Below are 18,103 nucleotides of genomic sequence, written 5' to 3' on the forward strand. Positions count from 1 at the left end.
GGAGTCAAGTCTTCAGGCTTAGCTCGCTTTTGTCTTTTCCGCTGCATTTGTAATCTTTTATATTTTTGTAAGACGTGGATCTGTATGTCAACAATTGCCGTTTGTGTACCCTGGCTGGTCCTGGACAGGGATTTAATGCACATTCAGCTTAGAAATTCTGGTTCGTGAATTTCTAGGCGTGACACGACGTCACCAGTCGAACCCAGGACCTATGATGGTACTGAGGCTCTTGTAACTAGTAAACTATAGGCCCTTTCGCAATTGAATCCTTCCTTTGCCAGTCCTCTATTTCAAAATGGACCTAAGAGCAACACCAAGAGATTGGCTAAATCTCATCCCTAAAATTTTGGTTTTTTTCAAATTCTAAACATAATTTGATGCGTGAAAAAAAAAAATATCCCTCCAAGAGGTTGCCAAAAATTGACTCCCTAAAATAGAAAACGTTGGCCTCATGTGAAACTAACCATAAAAATCAATTTATTCCTCTTCCTCCTGCATGATTGTCGGGTACAAGACTTGAGCGGCAAGAGCACGCAATTGGAAGCGGATCAGGAAGGCCCGCTTGTACGTTCCTCACAAAGCGAAAACTAAAGGGATGGGAACTCCAAACTTTTGGCAGTAAAATGAGAAAATGCTAGGTGATACCCCGCGCTTTGCTGCGGGATTTATGGATGAGTATATGTTAAATATTGTTGAAATGATGAAAGTTGAAATGTTGAGAAAATAATGTGAGAAAGATGATTTGACACATTCTTGTTGATGATGTATCATGTTTACATGGGATTTAAAATAGGCTAGAATATAATTTTTTTAAAAAAAGGCTAGAATAGTAATTGCTAGTGAGTGAAGATGTGGCATGCTTGCATGGGATTTTAAATGGGCTAGAATAGTAATTGCTAGTGGGTGATGATGTGGCATGCTTGCATGTTGAGCTTTAGCTTCTAATAATTGTTAGTGGGTACCAACTATATAGAAAGTATAGATTGGAGTTGGTTTTTTGCTAGTAATCCCAATAAGAACGGGGTAGGGGCACTACTAGACATGCTCTAAGGAGAGTTATCTAACCGACCTCTTCTCCTCACGTCATTGGCAGCACACAATCATCTTCTACTCAAACCAAAAGAGTAGAAGTACATGGACAGTCCTTCAACTTATATGGGTGTGTCGTATAGATCCCTAATCTCTCAAAATGTACACCTAGGTCCAGAAAACTTATCAAATTGTGTCATTCCGGTATTAAATTGCCACGGTCCCTCTGGGATCCTACGTGGCATTCCATATAGACATTGACATCATGACATGGCATATTCAGCAATTCTACACTGACTGATAAGTGGGGCCTATTCATAAAAAAATATTTTACTTCTTTTCCTTTCCGTTTTCTTCTTCTTCATTCAGATGTACAAACTACGATGAGACTGTGAGAGCTCGAGGGCAGCTGCCAAGGTGAGCTTGACCAGAGGCAACTAGGGGCGATGTCAGCGGCACGGAGAGATGAAAGCAAAGCTAGAACTTGCCTGCTCACATGGAGAGGCTGAAAGGGAGCTCACTGCCGCATGTTGTTGGATCTGAGTAGAAGGTGTCGACATCGGGCTTGGAACAATGGACCAAGACCATTCAAATCGAGGGGCTTGTGCCCGGTCCATGCCCACCAACTCAAGCTTGGTGAGGCTATGCCAGATGAACCCCGCCCTACAGAAGGCAGCAACAATAAAGAGGAGTCAGAAGCTTGAGGTTGATGACCCCTCACCTTCCCCTTGCTGCGCTATTTCCCCATCTTCTCTACCATGCCAGCATGCTTCACCTGAGCCACCTTCTTTGAGGCCCTCCCATTTCCCGCATCTCCTCCCTCACAGGCTAGATACGCCTGGGCCGCCATCGCTGAGGCCCTCCCCCTTCCCACATCTCCTCAGCCATGCGGCTAGCCACATCTAGGCCACCGTCACCCCCTTCCCTTGTTGGCGATGACTTGAGGTTGTCGAGATGAGTGCCGCATTCCGCGGTGGCCTACAACTGTAGTGAGAAGGAGAAGAAATGGAAAAAAAGAGAATAAAAATAACAAATAAAGAAAAAGGAAAATTTTTAAGTGGATCTCTATTTGTCAGTGAGCCATGATGCCATGTTTATCTTCGTGTGGCATGTTACGTTAGTCCCCCGTAGGATCTCAGAGGGACTGTGGCAATTTGGGATCGAAATAACATACTTCGACAAATTCTAGAACTTCAATCTGCATTTTGATAGTTTAGGGACCTACTCCCTCCATCATATTATAAGTCGTTTGATTTTTTTCTTAATCAGACTTCTTTAGGTTTGACCAAAATATAATAACATTTTCAATACAAACAACATTATATCAAAATATATTTAATGTTAAATTTAATGGAACTAGTTTGGTGTCCTAGCTAGATGTTGATAATTTGTTTTTCTGATAATAGATTGAAGCGGTTCTAGAGTACTGGTTGTTACAGTGCACTCTCATCGCCCCACACTCTGTTGCGGGATATATATTAGATATTGGAAAAACAAAGAAATGATTTGGATTGAAATATTATGAAAATGATTTGAGAATGATGATTTAGCATGTATGTGTTCAGTTTTAGAATGAAATAAATTGTAGACAATTACTATATATTTGCATGTTGAACTTTATGTGATTAATGGGTTGATGTGACATGCTTGTAGATTTTAGGAGTGCTAATAAATATTAGAGAGAATCTCTTATATGCCACTCTAAATTAACCGGCTCCCTTATATGCCACTTCAAATTGGCTTCTCCCTTTTATACCACCGGTTCAAGTTTCTCCTCCTTTTTATGCCATTGCCGTCAGTTGACCGTTAACTTCATTGTAAAAAGATTAATATAGCTACTGGATACAACATATGAAAATTGATTTTTTCTACATCACATGCAATTTTAGCCATTACCATCACAAATAAATTTTCAATATAAGCATGAAACATGCAGTTTTCCAACAATATTTTTAATATAAAGAGCATTTTTCGCTGGTTCTGATAAAATTTTGTTCACTCAAAAAGGATTTAAAATAAATTAGTTATGATTTTTTGAAGTTTACACGTTTTTTAGTTGAGAGGGCATATTGGTCATTTATGAAAAAAAAACTAACCTTTAACTAACAGTCAACTAACACTATAGTAGTGGGAGTGGCATAAAAGGGTGGAAAAACTTAAACTAGTGGCATATAAGGAAGAAGCCAATTTTGAGTGGCATATAAGGGAACTGGTCAAATTCTAGTGGCATATAAGGGATTCTCTCTAAATATTATGTTTGCATGTTGAGTTTTAGGTGTTTAATGAACATTAGCTCTATAAAAAAAAGAGGTTCCCTCCCAATTTTTTTTTCTGAGCACATGCAGCCCTTCCTATGAGCACGCAATGTTCAGAATTCCATTTCTAAACATGAACAAAAGGAACACGTCAATCCTTGACATATAAAATAGCAAATGGATTTTTTCATGAAAAAAACATTTTGCAGCCTTGTTTATAGCAAGAACGAGCATAATTAGCAGCATAGTGGCATAAACTCACCTATTTAAAGCTAATAGCACTTGTTTAGGTCCCTTAGCTTGCTATGTTTAGATTATACTAAGACTAGTAATCGTGCACGTGCAATGCACGTTTTCGACATATAAAAACACTAAAATATTATTGCATTTTCCTGTAATGTCACCCAAAACACACAAACATATTTTTAAGAACCGGTGATTGAAAAGGGGCACACTTGGTGCGGCGAGGGAATTTGTGATTGGGAACTCATGATCCCAACATATTCACCCTGGTAAAATTTCACTAAATATTCTTTTGAGCTATTTTAAAAACAAAATTATTGTTTGTTCTTTGTATGTCTCTACCCTGCGACAATCAGTCGTTAAGATCATTTGAAAATTGGATGGGCTGAATAGTCGAGCTGTTTGAGCATGACACAAGCATACAACTCCAAGGTAGTATAACAGGGAATTGATCTAATCATACTGAAAGGCTCCGTGCTCGTTAGAAATATGAAGTCCAACAGATAAAAATGTAATATATGACCAATCACAGATATATATTTTTTAATTTTTTTGAACCTTTTCATTTTTAGTTTTAAAAATAAACCTTCCCAAAACTTATTTTTGAATATGAATATTTTTTCCATGAGCAAGTGCGGATGGTGTGACTATTGTTTAGCCAAGCGAGGCGAGGCGGAGTGGGCAAGAAGGTTCAGGTTTAGAAATAAGTATCGAGATGGTTTATTTTTAAATTTAAAATCCGCCGCTCACTACCGGGCTGCCACCTCTCATGGCCATCCCTCTGAGCCCGGCCACCTCCCCCTTCTTCCCCTCCCACCTCCACCCCACCCCACCCCGGGACCCTAATTCGCCGGCGCCGGAGAAGAAGAGGAGGTTACCGGAGTTGGAGAAGAAGCACATGGAGCACGAATCGCGAAGCACATCCGGTGATTTAAAATTTGCAAGATTTGGGTATGCATTTTCTGTCGATAGATGCTTAGCAATTCCGTATAAATTATATCAACAGAACGTGTTGTCGAAGCCTAACAGGGCCATGGAACAAACTTGCTCCAAACTAAAACACGGTACAACTCACTGATGTTTTAAAACATACCAGCTTCCTTCCAAATGGAGATTCCATCCTTGATGTCAGCAAATAGTTGGGCTGCTGTGCTTCTCTTCTGATCAAAGATTCTTGCAGTACGTTCCCTTCCAAATGAGCCAATAGACCAACATAAACAAAGTATCAAACGGCTTCCTATAGCAAATTAAGAGGGAATTGAATACTTTGCTTCAGATAAGACCAATGATGTCATTCTACCACTCAGGATTCCGAGTGAATTTTACCGATCTACAAAACAAATTTTTAGAATAATTTATGAATTATATCAAACATCATTTCAGTTTTGTGGTAAGAAAATTATGCATAATCTAGAATCTTTGTTATACCTCACCATTAAAAATTCATTCTTTCTGATCTATAGGGAAGAACATTTTCAATTGCTGTAGTTGAATCTTGAATCATGTACAAAGGTAAATCAGATTGACATCTGCATATGTAATTCATTTAAATCAGAGTGCAAATGAAATAAAACCGCAGGAAACTTGGGATAGATTTGTTGCCACAGTGTCTGCACATACAACATTAAAACCATTCGATTCTGCATCAGTAAAAATATGCAACACATGCAATCAAATTTGGGAAGCAAAGAGTTGCACAGGTGGATTTGCAGATAATGGATGGACAAAATGTTTACCTGCTACTCAGTCATAAGCTTGTGGAATCAGCGAGTTGCATGGCACCTTGAGACCAGGTCTGTGTTAGCAGACCGATTACTCCTGTAGTTCAGGTTGAACAGAGAACACCACCAAAGGCAGCCGCATCGACAGTGTTACCTGCTGCACATCTTGGAAAACCAAATTTACGGTCATCAAATGGCACATGAAAATATGATGGCAAGAGCTCCCTCACATGGCTATATTCGGTGTATCATGGCAGTGAACTTGATTCTTGAAAAGTCATTGTTTTTAATGGTATGAAATTAGGAGATAACTCAGAAAGAATTTTAATGTTACCAAATTAAGATATGATTCATACAAGAGAAGTGTTTCTATGCTCCTCAATAAAAAAAACCTGCACAAAAATTAAAGCACATCAATGGTCTGGATTAAAAAGCGATTAACAGGGTAAACCTCATCAGCGAGGGGCAATTTCGTCCCGGACGCAAAAGTTCATATCCATACCCACCCCATACCCAGCCATCTCTCATCGATCGATTCGCAACGGCAATTCCCTCGCGACGCACCTGGAATGATATTCAGATAATATCTGCATCATCTATGTCAAGCGGCCAAAAGGATTAGCTTTTGTAAAGGACGAAAATCACTGAATCAAAAAACAGGAGAATCGTTGGGATTTCTATCTAGGTTTCACTAGGTACAAGAAGCGGGTATTCTACCATGCAGGAGTTTGAGTCATCATGGATGGCCGCCGCCGTAGAGGATGCGGCCATTCTCCATCTGGTCTGCCGCTTCCACACCACACTGCCCTTCGAGAACTGGTCCTATATCTCGTCATACTGTATAATCTGTCTCAACGCCGAGCGCAACGACAACAAGTCGACAATAGCCCTCACAGCTCGTCGCCCTCCCATTCCTCGCACATGCCCGGCCGATCTGGTGATCTTCACCATCTAGCCCTGTTGCCGTGTCGACCTCCCAGATCGATGGATCGATCGGCCTGGGCTGCATGTGGGCTTTCACTTCCTGGTCGAAATTGCCCCTTGCTAATGACGGTTTACCCTAGTAATCACCTTTTAATCCGAACCATTGATGTGCTTTAATTTCCGTGCAGGTTTTTTTTCAAGGAGCATAGAAGCACTTCTCAAAAGGATGACACTGCAAAAAAAAACATAAATCACGCCAGCTTACCTAGTAGTGTAGCCTGGCAACTTTTAGTTGCATACAAACACAACTGAAAACCTACCCAAGTCACATCATCTTGATTTTAGCTGCTACAAGTAATATCACGTAAGAATAATAAAACAGGAGAAATTAGAAAACATTAAATTTGGCTTGATGAAGCTATACTCCGCAACAGAAAATCACACAGGAATCGACATGAGGAACCGACACAAGATCTGAGTATATTTCATACAGAAAATTGAAGGGGGATTGGCAAGCAATTCAACACCCTGAAACAACTCGTCTCCATACCGATGGATGTTGTTTTGGACTTCTGGTATAAAATCTATAACATCCAAAACAAAATTAGTTAGTACTCCTCAGTGTTAACCAAGGGGAGAGAGGAACAAGCGACAATAGAGAGAGCACCGGGTTGTGTGGTAGAGTAGAAGGAGGTGAGCGGCAAGAGATGATGGGGATGGAGGGGATCGGCGAAGGGATTGGCACAGCAGCAGATGAGGAGGACGTCGGCGCCGGTGGCGGCGGAAAGTCAGCTCCGGCCGTGGCGGATGGGGCCGAGGTCGGAACTGGCTGCGGCGGGGAAGAAGCAGCGGCTCCGGCGGCGGGGATGCGACGGCAGTCCACGCGGGGAAGAAGCACCGGCTCCGGCGGCAGGGAAGAATCAGCAGCTCTAGCGGCGGCAGTCCACGCGGGGAGGATCTCTAGCGAGGATGCGGCGGCACGGCGGCAGAACATGCGGGGAGGAGGAGGAGCGAGCGAGGAGGAGAAGCGAAGTCTTCGCGTGTGGAGCGATGTCTTCGTGGCTGGAGGAGGAGGAGCGAAGTATTCGGCGCGGATGGACGGTGCAGATTAATCCGGATGATTTCACCTGTAGGATTGGAGGGGGGACAACTCCTCCTTTTTATATTAGTATAGAAGTATAGATATAGAAATATAGGTGCAACGATGATTCGAAAAAGCAAAATATGCCGATACGAAGTTAAATTAGCTACCAACACTAAATATGTAACTAATATGCTAAATAAATGCCATGTACATAGTTGAAAAATATTTAATATGCAAAATCACTTGGTTTTTTTTAATTTCTTTTTTCCTCTTGTTTTTTTCCCTATGATACATGGAAGGACTACATATGTACAAACATGATATCATGTTTAAGGTCTTGTTTGAATAATTTAAAAGTTCAAGTATAGAACAAAACTTACCGTGGCTATATATTCTATTTCTTCCTACTGCATTCATCCCAAAATATTGCTATTTAATATGTGATTAAACACTTTATAGCATGGAGTAATAATTTTGGACAGCTAAGAGCGAGTTTAATAGTATAGCCAACTATTGGCTCCAATTTATCTATAGCCAATCTAATAGCTTATTCATACAATAGTTATGTCAATGGGTGATACCCGTAGACCAGATGAGTAGAGTACTAGGGTACGTTGGTACGAGGATCTACACGATACGACATCAAGCAAGAAAAAATACAAGGATTATATTGGTTCAAGCCCCTTATCAGCTAATAGCTAGTCCAGTTTATATGGGATTAATATGGAAAACCACATAATACAATAGGAGTAGGCAAATTCGGCTGTACCGACGAGATCGTAGTCGATGGATTCGACGAGATTTTCTGGTGACTTGGCTTCACGTGCTCCGGCTTTGTAGGCTATGGTCGATGTGTTGGTGGTGAAATTCGATACCCGAAACCCCTCCCGAGGTGTCCCTTTTACACCGTGAATCATTTCCATGTAGAACTTGAAAATATCGGACCCCGTACGATATAGAAGACACCTTACCTCCTCCGAGTGGGACTTTGTTAGTCTCCCGACTCGTAAGGATACTTTCCATAATATTTGTTGAATTACCTTAGCGTATATGGAAGCAACCTGTGTACGCAAAGGTATATCATATTCGTATATTCTATAAGTCATAGGATAGAAGATATACCTTCTCCGTAACCATAACGAGTTACCTATAAACATATATTACACCATTAATATTTGGTCTCATCTCTCATACACACAATATATTGGAGTCCGTGCTGCAGTTTTCCTTCTCTCTCTTCTCTTCTCTATTTCACATGTGCTTACAGCTAAGAGCAGGTACAATAGCAGGCTATAAGCCAGCTGCAAATATATTTTAAGGAGATAAATGAGGTGAGAGAAGAGCAACGGGCTATAGATTTGTAGCAAGCTGTAGCACGGACTTTAAGACACTGTGTGTATGATAGGTGGGACCAGATATTAATAGTGTAGTATGTAACTATTGTATGAATGAGCTACTAGATTGGCTATAGATGAACTGGAGCTAGTAGTTGGCTATACTATTAAACTTAAACTTGCTCTAGTATTTTGGGCGAAGGAAGGAAAAGAAAGCACCGTATGACGTGGAAGGATGGGCCCGGGGTCAGCGGCGTCATCTCCGTCGCAACAGAATCAACGCGATCGCCCCCGCTCAGGCCGCTCGTCTTCTCTACTTGCAGGCTGCAGGCTGCTACTACTACTTCACTTCGGTATGGAGTCTGGAGTCTGGACGTTTCGCCTTCTCCGCGCCGCCCGCTCGATCGATCGCCATGGAGGAGAAGGGGATGGGGAAGCAGCGGTGGGAGAAGATGCTCCTCCAGGCCGCCTTCGACGGCAACCTTCGCCTCCTCAGGAGTCAGTACCCACCCAACCCTCTCTCTCCCTCCTAGGGTTTCCCCCATTAATTCCTATTTTCTTCCCCCTTCTTATCGCTGGGCGTAGAGATGGCGCGCGGGCTGGTCACGACGGGGCGCGGCCGCGGCGAGGCGGACGTCCTGGCGGCCGTGGCGGACGGCGGCAGCGGGAGCCGCGCGCTGCACCTGGCGGCCACCGAGGGGAGGATGGACGTCCTCACGTACCTCGTCGAGGACCTCCGCCTCGACGTCAACCAAACCAACGACAGAGGTTCTGATCTCTGATCCCCTTCCATTCGCTCTAATGTACGAATCGTTCACTTATCCTGGATGCTCCTACCCGGGGAAACGGAAGAGATCGATATGCGTGTCCATATAGTTTAATATTCCTCACCTGCGACAGTTGGTTTCATGCTGGTTACGTACTATATGAGCTTGTGGTGTTATTTGCACGCTTGTGCAACTTTTGATGCTGTGCAATGCAATGTATGCATTTTAAATTTATACTTCAGGTTCTAGCTTGAATTGCTGCGGAATATCAAATGATTATTACTATATCAACTATACCAGTGCCTCCCCCATTGTGTTTATATCTAGAGCTGGACCCAAATTTATATATATCCTAATGGAATTTGAATTTGATTCCAAACAATAATACCAATGCATTCTATCGGGTTGTGCTTTTTCAAAAAGGGGTCATGTTCATTTTCTATGTGCATCAAATCCATATTTTAATATGAGATCACACACCAATCCACTGTGCTTTTATACTATTAAAGACGAGACGATATTTAATTTAGCAGAATGATTTTATCAAGAAAGAAAGGTCCCACCAAACAATTACCAAAGGAACTGACTCTTGGGCAGCGGCGATGGTTTCTATTATTATATTCTGACTAAGAATTGAACTGGAATTTCCAATCTGATTCTTGCTGTCCTCGAAACTCCCATGTCATAGGAATTGAATTCCAATTCCATGATTCTAGAGCAAATTCATGGGTGCCAAACGGGGTGCAATATCATTAATTATGGCCAATGTCATTGGCATATAAATGTTTTTTTTCCCGTATTTTATTGCACAAAATTTCTGCATTACTAGTTGGACACTTTAGTTCTTTTCAAATCAGTGGTATTACATTAGGATCACTGAAGATAAATCCACATTTTTGTTGTTTTAACAGCAATAACTGCAGATATATTTTACCTTGTGGAGCAGGAGCCTTTGTAGTTTGCATTGTTGAAGGCAAGAATGGTATATGACCATATGAGTTCCCTAAGCTCTTAATATTCACTACCTTTTCTTATCAGGTGAAACTCCACTATTCCTTTCTGCGTTTTTTGGGAGAACTGCATCTACAAGATATCTGCTTGATCATGGTGCTGATCCAATGATTGTTGGTAAATCAGGATCACCTCTTCATGCGGCTGCCGGGAAAGGTATCTCTCTCACACTACGCATGTTTTGAAAAATATGTTTGATATATATGTGTAAATACTTTGTCACTTTAGATTAACCATCGGTTAATTTGTTCTATTATCTACTCTATTAGTTTTCCTGAGCAGGGCCAGGGATTGCAATTTATTTCTGAAATTTCGTCCCCCCCCAGCCGCAAGCACATATCTTGCCTGAAATTTTCGGCATTTTGCAATTTTTTTGTGAATTTGGTCAATTTATTCAAATTCATTCAAATTTTGTCAAATTTTCTAATAATTCCGGCCAAAAAAATTCGGTACTTATTCTAGTAAATCACAAAAATTTGTCAACACTAGGAAATTTTCTAATAATTTCGTGAATTTCAGACCGACACCCCCCCCCCCCCCCGGTGCGCTTGCGCGTGCTCGGCAAAAAACATTTCGAAACTGAAAATCCTCAGCAAGGCTCCAGAATTTGCACCGTTTCAGTCAAAATTTGAGCAAGTATTTGAACATAATAAATGCTGCAGGCTGTCAATTCTAGCGTTAAAGACATAATTAGTTGAGCAGCAGCCAAATGAAACTGGAGAATGCTATCTTTCTTTTTTTGTCCTGAGAACTCAATGGAAGGTCGAGATGACCCAACTTAGTTTATATGTACTTCTAAAGAGGTAGCACTACGGAGACAAAAGCCCAAGACCGGACGAGATTACAACTTAAAAGAGATGGGGAAGTGAAATAAGTACAATAAAGTTATGTTACAATCTGGTGTCATAACTTAATGAAGTTATGCAGATCTCCAATGGCACATACTGATGTGCCAATAACTCAATCCTTTGCCAATGATTTAAAAATCAACTCACACATTATACAATCCAGAAAACATCTTTTATGGTAAAGGGTAGGGGACTGTCGAGCACCAAACACCAACCCCTTTTTTCAGGCAGTGGGGATATATTTTTTCCTAGTGTTGTATAGACATATGTGCTCCTAACATGACGGATGTCTCTCATGCCTATAACAATTACAAAGAACTCAAATAACCAACCAGCCATTTTAAAAATGTAATCCCTATTTACTGGTTACCAAGTGGTTTATGGTTGGTAAACTGAACCCTGATCCTGAGTCTATTTTGAATATTTTCCTTGAATACAGGGGAATTGATTTGAATCAAATGTGACATTTCTTAGGTCTGCATCATATGCTTCTGCAGATACTATAAACATTTTGTTGCAATTTAGTTTTTTTTTTATTTAACAAATGTTCTCTTCCAGGACACTGTGAAATAGTAGAATTGCTGCTGTCAAGAGGAATTGGTATTGTTTTTGATTCTCTCTATGGGACCCCGTTGCATACGGCTGCTGCTCATGGTCAATGTAGCACCATGAAGATATTATTGGACCATCATGCAGATGTAATATTTTCTTCATTTTATTTGTTCCTTTCTTAGGTGTATAACAGAAAACTTATATGTTTTTGCCTTTGGTACATGTGGTCCATCTATATCAACACTTGATTATAACTGGTTTGAATGAAATAAAGATGCCTATTTGCTCAGAATTTATGTAAATGCTGTCTAATTTCTTTGCAAGCATGCATATGATTGATAGTTCTCTATTGATCCTTATTTCCATCATTTTACTTCCAACAGCCTGATAAGGTTTTCAATCTTGATGATACCCCATTGAATATGGCTATATCTTCTAAATCATTGGAATGCGTCAAACTGCTCATCCAAGTCAGTGCCCCTTTCTTGATACGGATATTCTTATAGTTGTATTTGGAAGCTCCATTTTCATTCCATGGACATTTTCTCTGGATAGCATCTGAAACACAAACTGAACTGATCAAATAATAATTCATTTATACAGGCTGGGGCTGATGTGAACTTTAGAGACTCCAATGGTGCTACTTATGTTATGATGGCAGCAAATTATGGTTTTTCTGGCATCATGAAATGCCTATTAGATGCTGGTGCTAATCCTAATATTCCGGACCAAGTGAGTTATACTATTTCCTTCATTTTTCAGTTGCCATGAGCTATTAATGCGAGATTGGACATTTCTTAGCAAAATCCAAATACTGACGGGAATCAACTGAAAATCTTATCGGCACTCACTGGGTCCTCAGTAGTCTCCAGTCTGTTCCTCCATCCCACCAAACCAAGGTTATTAGACTAGGCGTCCAGTATTCCACTCCACCAGACCAGCCCCAATCCCTCATGTTTCGCATCCCCGTGCCTCAGGACATTGAGGTTATGAAGAGGTGAGGTTCAAGGCCTGAGGAGAAGCAACTTGAGTTTGCTGCATCCCTGGCCAAAATGCCTCAAGGATCCCATTTAAATTCCCAAGGCTTATGGTTCTCGTAGTAGGGGTCTGTTGATATGAATTGATGTGTGCCTTGTGTGGTGCATGTGGTTCTATACAGTAATTTGTCCTAAAAAAGAAAGACTACCAGATTGAAACACCCCGAGAATTTCGGTGCATAAATTCCTGAAAAAGACTAACAAAATTATTTTGGTAAATTCGGTGTGGCTTCTATTTTTCTAACTGATTTTTTTGTTGGCAATGTTGGTGTTGTCGATTAAAATCTTGACAATAGAAAACTTGTTTACCTAGGTTCTATTTGTCTGTGTTACCTTCTGAGGTCCAGTCAGACAAGAGATGATTTATATAAAGGTTCGAGCCCTCAGGCCTCCCTAGACTGTTGCTTTATTGATATATGGACAAAAGAGGTGTATGTGTCTATCCTAAGCTTATTTGTTATACTCCGGTGGCTCTTGGCAGGTCGATGGATTGATGTTAGCGGGGCTTGGTTGGCGTCGTGGTTTAAGTTGATTGTTGTTCTGTAGGGTTATTCCTTGGCAGAATAAGGGATTGATCTTGGTAGGGCTTGGTTGGCGTCATGGCTTGAGTTGATTGTTGTTCTATTGGTTTCCTCGTCTGCACCCCTCCTGGGGCCGAGTATTTATACTCGTAGGTCTCGTTTCCTAGGACTTGTAGAGGTGTTTTTGGTACCAGTAGTTTTAGTGGAGTCCTTGTCGAGTCTAAGTAGGTCTCCCGCAGCCTTCCCAAAGTAGGTCTATTTGACGTTTCCTAAGTCTCAGGGGCGTGCCATAATTTTTACACCGACAGTTGGAAAACTAAGTTTTCTATGTGGTGGAAAAACTGAACTGAAGAAACCAAGTGGTGAACGAGTGTATCAGTGATTCCAGAAATAGATACTTTGCATCAGGAGGAAACACATTGTCTTGATAAAGTGTAATGTACAGTGTGGTATGTTTTACATTGTGTATATTGTATAGAGATGGTAATGATATTATTATTTCTTCCTACTGTGCGCTTCCTTGGCCTATATTATTGAGTGAATAAGTGTAACTTTCAAGGCTTCATGTGCGAGAATATGCTTGTGTGATGGGTTTCATGTGGTGCCCAAGATGGTGGGTTAGCTTGGAGGCATTGTGGCGTAGTGTTTCTTGTCTTCTTGGCTGTCGTATTGTTGATGTTCGGCATTTTCACAATGACACCACCTCTATGGCTCCCAACGTTTTACTAATTTTCTATGGTGCATTGTGCTTCTGCTCATGTGCACTTGTCTTGGGTTGGGTTTGACTTGCTGGTGGTTGCCGTCGGTGTTTTTGGTGCTGGCATAGTTGTTGGTGTTTGAAACTTCGGATGTTTGCATCAAGTTTGGCATGAGCCCGCCATTTTAATGCATGCATCATGGCTGGCTGCTTGTAGCTTTGTGTTTTTGAGGTTTTTGTTTTCTTTTCTTGGTTTGGTACCTTAAATGCCTTCAAGCTGGTGTTGGTACCACGGTGTTCCCTGCAGGGGTTGGTCTCTCTCTTTGTATTGTTTTCTCCTGTTTTATTAATATAACTGGAAGGCCTGCTACTTTTTTATTAAAAAAACTATCCGTGTCGTAAAATTAATGTTTCTTGAGAAAGTAGTCAAATTGGATTTGACTAAGGTGAAGGGCATGTATGCTAATTGCATTGCTTCAAACTATCACTAGAACATGCATGTACTAGAAAGATTGGTGATGAGCTAGCTGTAGAAAGCTATGACGGCAATGGGTAATCCAAATAGAAATTTCTAGCTATGCCCTCCATTTCATATTATAAGTCGCTTTGACAATTTTCCTAACCAAACTTCAAGTTTGAACTAGTTTATGGACAAAATTAGCAACATCTACAATACCAAATTAGTTTCATTAAAACTAACATTTAATATATTTTTGATAATATGTTTATTTTGTATTTGATATGTTGTTATATTTTCCTATAAAGTTGGTAACTTTTTTAAGTTTGGCTAGGAAAAAGTCAAAGCGACTTATAATATGAAAAGGAGTGAATGTCGATCCTATGAGGGAAAGGAGTGAATGTTGATCCTAGGAGTGAAAAGGAATGAATGTCGATCCTACGAGTTTGACTAGGAAAAAAGTCAACTTTTTTCGCCGGACCGAACGAATGAGTCCATCTATTTGGGCTGTTTGCTGCTTTGAGTGAATGTCGATCCTGGTGTTGGAGCCAACAAATAGATCCAAATTGTCCGTAGCCTGATCAAACAAGCTAAATCCTACTTCCACAAGTACAGTTTTGTGCCCTCCCATGTATAATTGTGGTCTTTCATCATACCAACATGTCCTTGCTTTCTGTGCGTCTCTGATGATTTAACCTATGCTCTCTCTTTTTTCTTTTTCTTTTCTTTTTGCGAGGAAACCTAATGCTTTCTGTGCGTGTGTGACGTTACCTGTCTTGTATAGTTGTACTGGGATACTGCAACCATTGGGTTGAAATATTTCTAATTTGGTTCAAATTCTTTGCAATTATATTTGGCATTTGTACTAGTCATGATATATTATGAAAGAACTTTTTTTTTTCATCTTGCAGTTTGGTGTTTTTCCAATTGAAGTTGCTGCTCTCCAAGTCCATAGGGAAATTGTTGAGATGTTATTTCCTTTGACTTCACCAATTTCAACGGTGCCAGATTGGAGTATTGATGGAATCTTTGCCCATGCAAAAAACTTTGGTTCGAAGCCATTGGTATCTTTTTTTTTCCATCCTTGTATTTCCATAATGTTATTCTCCAACTTTATTACTCTCGATCATTTATTTTGTAATTGCTCCTGATGTTCACAAGGACTTGGACTTGAAGATATGATGGTGCCATTTTTTTACTTCACCTTTTTTTTTTGCAAAAAAAAAATGTTTTCCTTGATCAAGAACAGCTACTTGTATATTAGGGGCCAAAGTTGTTGAAGTTTTAACATGTGTAATCTAAAGCAACATCCATATATACTGAAACTGCCGAAGTAGTTTTCTGAATGCATCTTCATGTCAGCATTAAATGTACTGCTGCTCTAACAATAAGTTTGTTCTCAGCCTGAAGATCTTTGTGTAAAGAAAATAGCTCAAATGAAAGTAGAAGGTAAAGAGGCTTTCAAGAGAAAGGATTATTTACTTGCGGCACAACTCTATACAAGTGTAAGGCATTGCAGAACATCTTTATGTCTTGAAATGGATTGTTAATTTGTGTGGAGATGACTTGTATCAATTTTATAGCTCTGTTGACTATTTACAAAAAGTTATTGTATATAAAGATAATTTGTTGATTTCTTTGTACCAAGTAAATTGTCTTTAAATCACACCTATTAATTGAAGGTTCTTTCTGGCCAATGTCATGTGCCTTGCATCTGGTAGGATTTGTTCCGCTGTCTGTTGGATGAAACTTGGGTGGATTTGAGGCATGGGGGTATTCTGATGGTATTTTTTTTTTGTCTGAGAAACAAGAACAGATGTAGATTATCTCTAAAAAAATGAATATACTTTTTTTAATTTGTTGGTCATATTGAAAAGATATATTTCATGAATGAACTAAATGTGCTTTTGTCAGGACAAATATCTGGGTAGGAAAAAAAAGGGTGAGCCTGAATTGGAAAGTGGAGTCATTTAAGAGAGAAATATACCCACATGCTGGTCAGCTTGTATAGTGCTGGTAGTCATGGGCTGTATCATCATCCCCTGACTCATTGCAAACATTATAGCTCTCTTATGACTGTAGCTTTACTGAGTAAAGTTTTGGTGTCCGGGGGAACCTGAGCCTGCGTTAGAAAATACATCACGATGCGGTGTTTCAAAAAATACGATAACATTATGCATGCAACAGAAAGAAGTTATGCAAACCTGCAAACACTTGAGATGAAGAAGATAAACAAGTCATCTATCTGACACTGTTCATAATTACTGGCAGTACTACTGTTTTTTAGTATTAATATTGGCGATGATTTTAAAAATGATTTTTGGAAGGCTTTCATAGCTTCATTTGTGTGATGTTTTTTTGGTTATTGCTGAAAGCTGTATACCTGGTGTAATGTAGGCACTGGGACTTGGACCTAGTCCTGATGATTCTGCAACTCTGCTGGCAAATAGGAGTCTCTGCTGGTTGCGCTTGGAAAATGGAAAACAAGCTCTTGCTGATGCTAATATGTGCAGAATGTTCCGGCCTCATTGGATAAAAGCCTGCTATCGGCAAGGAGCAGCTTTCATGCTTCTTAAGGTTTTTTTAGGGAATAATTAAGTTATTAAAGAACATATTACTCACAAATTTTTTTGATCATAAAATTGATTAGTTGTTGCTCTGTGCATATAGGAATATGGTAATGCTTGTGATGCCTTTTCAGATGGCTTGAAGCTGGACCCAGCAAATGTTGATATTGAGAATGCTCTAAGGTACCTGGTCTTTATTTTCGTTGTGGCAAGTCTCGTTACCCTTCACTGTGATGGGTTGAGTAAAGGAATATTTGCTGCTTCTATGAATAGTAAATGTTACATCCTTTTGGAATGCTAGTATTTCGTCTGCTTGTTGCTTGCCTTGTTATTATGAAGTGATAGTTCCTTAATACTCCATGAAACATTGCCCGCACAAAGCTGGAAAAGCTGTCTATAAATTATGCTGTCTAATGCTTACCCTGAAAACATTTTCTTTATTGTAGGGCAGCGCTTCAGGCCGTGAAGAATGACCGGTGCGTTAAGAATAATCAGTGACTTGGCTTATATTGTCAGTAGAAGTTGAGCTTCTGCTCTGTTGCTAGTTCCAGTACATCTTTTTGCCACGAAAACTCTTGTGCTTTTGTGAACTAAAGTTGGCACGGAAACTGGAGTGTTATTTACCCATTTTAATATTTTTTACGCCTATCCACTTGTAGCTTAGTTTGTAAGTGTGGCAGCTTAGTTGGGGTGGTAGTCATTGTTCTTCCTGCCTGCTTAAATAGCTCTGCGTGACATGCCCACATCATCTGATGGATTTGTGGCCGTCCTTGCTGTAAATTGGACATGCAAATCCTGTTTATAAGGGGCTCTAACTCACTGATTCTAACTCCTAACCCTGACTTCAGTGGGAACTAGCTCCTGTGCGATATGGAGTTTGCCTGATAGTGTTTGGCTAGTAAGATCAGCTCTAGAAATCCTACAAGAGAGGATATTAGGAGGATGGATAGAACTACTACTGGAGTTAATTTTTAAAATCATGAACTTTTAGGCTATGTATGATCACTATGTGGAATTTGGTGGTGTGCTATCCGGTGTTTGGAGAAGCCATTAGTG

General features: G+C 40.2%; 1 protein-coding gene and 2 long non-coding RNA genes across 6 annotated transcripts; 1 reads left to right on the top strand and 2 right to left on the bottom strand.

Annotated features, from left to right (window-relative positions):
* Positions 1-1,145: 1,145 nt before the first annotated feature.
* Positions 1,146-4,715, bottom strand: LOC112936467 (uncharacterized). Its single transcript, XR_010734875.1, has 3 exons — positions 4,621-4,715; positions 1,805-2,013; positions 1,146-1,692 (listed from the first exon to the last, which is right to left on the bottom strand). It is a non-coding gene; the product is annotated as an uncharacterized lncRNA (long non-coding RNA).
* Positions 4,716-6,511: 1,796 nt separating this feature from the next.
* Positions 6,512-7,224, bottom strand: LOC136351739 (uncharacterized). Its single transcript, XR_010734876.1, has 2 exons — positions 6,840-7,224; positions 6,512-6,756 (listed from the first exon to the last, which is right to left on the bottom strand). It is a non-coding gene; the product is annotated as an uncharacterized lncRNA (long non-coding RNA).
* Positions 7,225-8,890: 1,666 nt separating this feature from the next.
* On the top strand, positions 8,891-17,883 carry LOC4346434 (uncharacterized). 4 transcript variants are annotated; one of them, XM_015755377.3, is made up of 11 exons: positions 8,891-9,088; positions 9,176-9,358; positions 10,396-10,524; positions 11,775-11,914; positions 12,152-12,238; positions 12,372-12,500; positions 15,392-15,544; positions 15,884-15,985; positions 16,878-17,057; positions 17,182-17,230; positions 17,494-17,883. In XM_015755377.3, the coding sequence occupies exons 1-10, from the start codon at positions 9,004-9,006 to the stop codon at positions 17,188-17,190; spliced, it is 1,197 nt and encodes a 398-aa protein (XP_015610863.1). In that variant the 5' UTR covers positions 8,891-9,003; the 3' UTR covers positions 17,191-17,230; positions 17,494-17,883. The 4 variants fall into 4 exon arrangements, with proteins under 4 accessions (XP_015610863.1, XP_025875885.1, XP_015610862.1 ...); XM_026020100.2 differs by having other exon boundaries at positions 17,499-17,628; XM_015755376.3 differs by having other exon boundaries at positions 8,892-9,088; positions 17,151-17,230; positions 17,499-17,883.
* Positions 17,884-18,103: the final 220 nt, after the last annotated feature.

This window comes from Oryza sativa, chromosome 9 (genome assembly GCF_034140825.1).
Source record: "Oryza sativa Japonica Group chromosome 9, ASM3414082v1".
NCBI classification, from domain to species: Eukaryota; Viridiplantae; Streptophyta; class Magnoliopsida; order Poales; family Poaceae; genus Oryza; species Oryza sativa.

Bases quoted from the DNA above. Each gene is read 5' to 3' on its own strand.
- LOC4346434 (XM_015755374.3), top strand. From the start codon at position 9,004: ATGGAGGAGAAGGGGATGGGGAAGCAGCGGTGGGAGAAGATGCTCCTC. The intron at 9,089-9,175 runs GTCAGTACCCAC...CGCTGGGCGTAG, and splicing joins CAACCTTCGCCTCCTCAGGA to AGATGGCGCGCGGGCTGGTC. The intron at 11,915-12,151 runs GTAATATTTTCT...TACTTCCAACAG, and splicing joins TATTGGACCATCATGCAGAT to CCTGATAAGGTTTTCAATCT.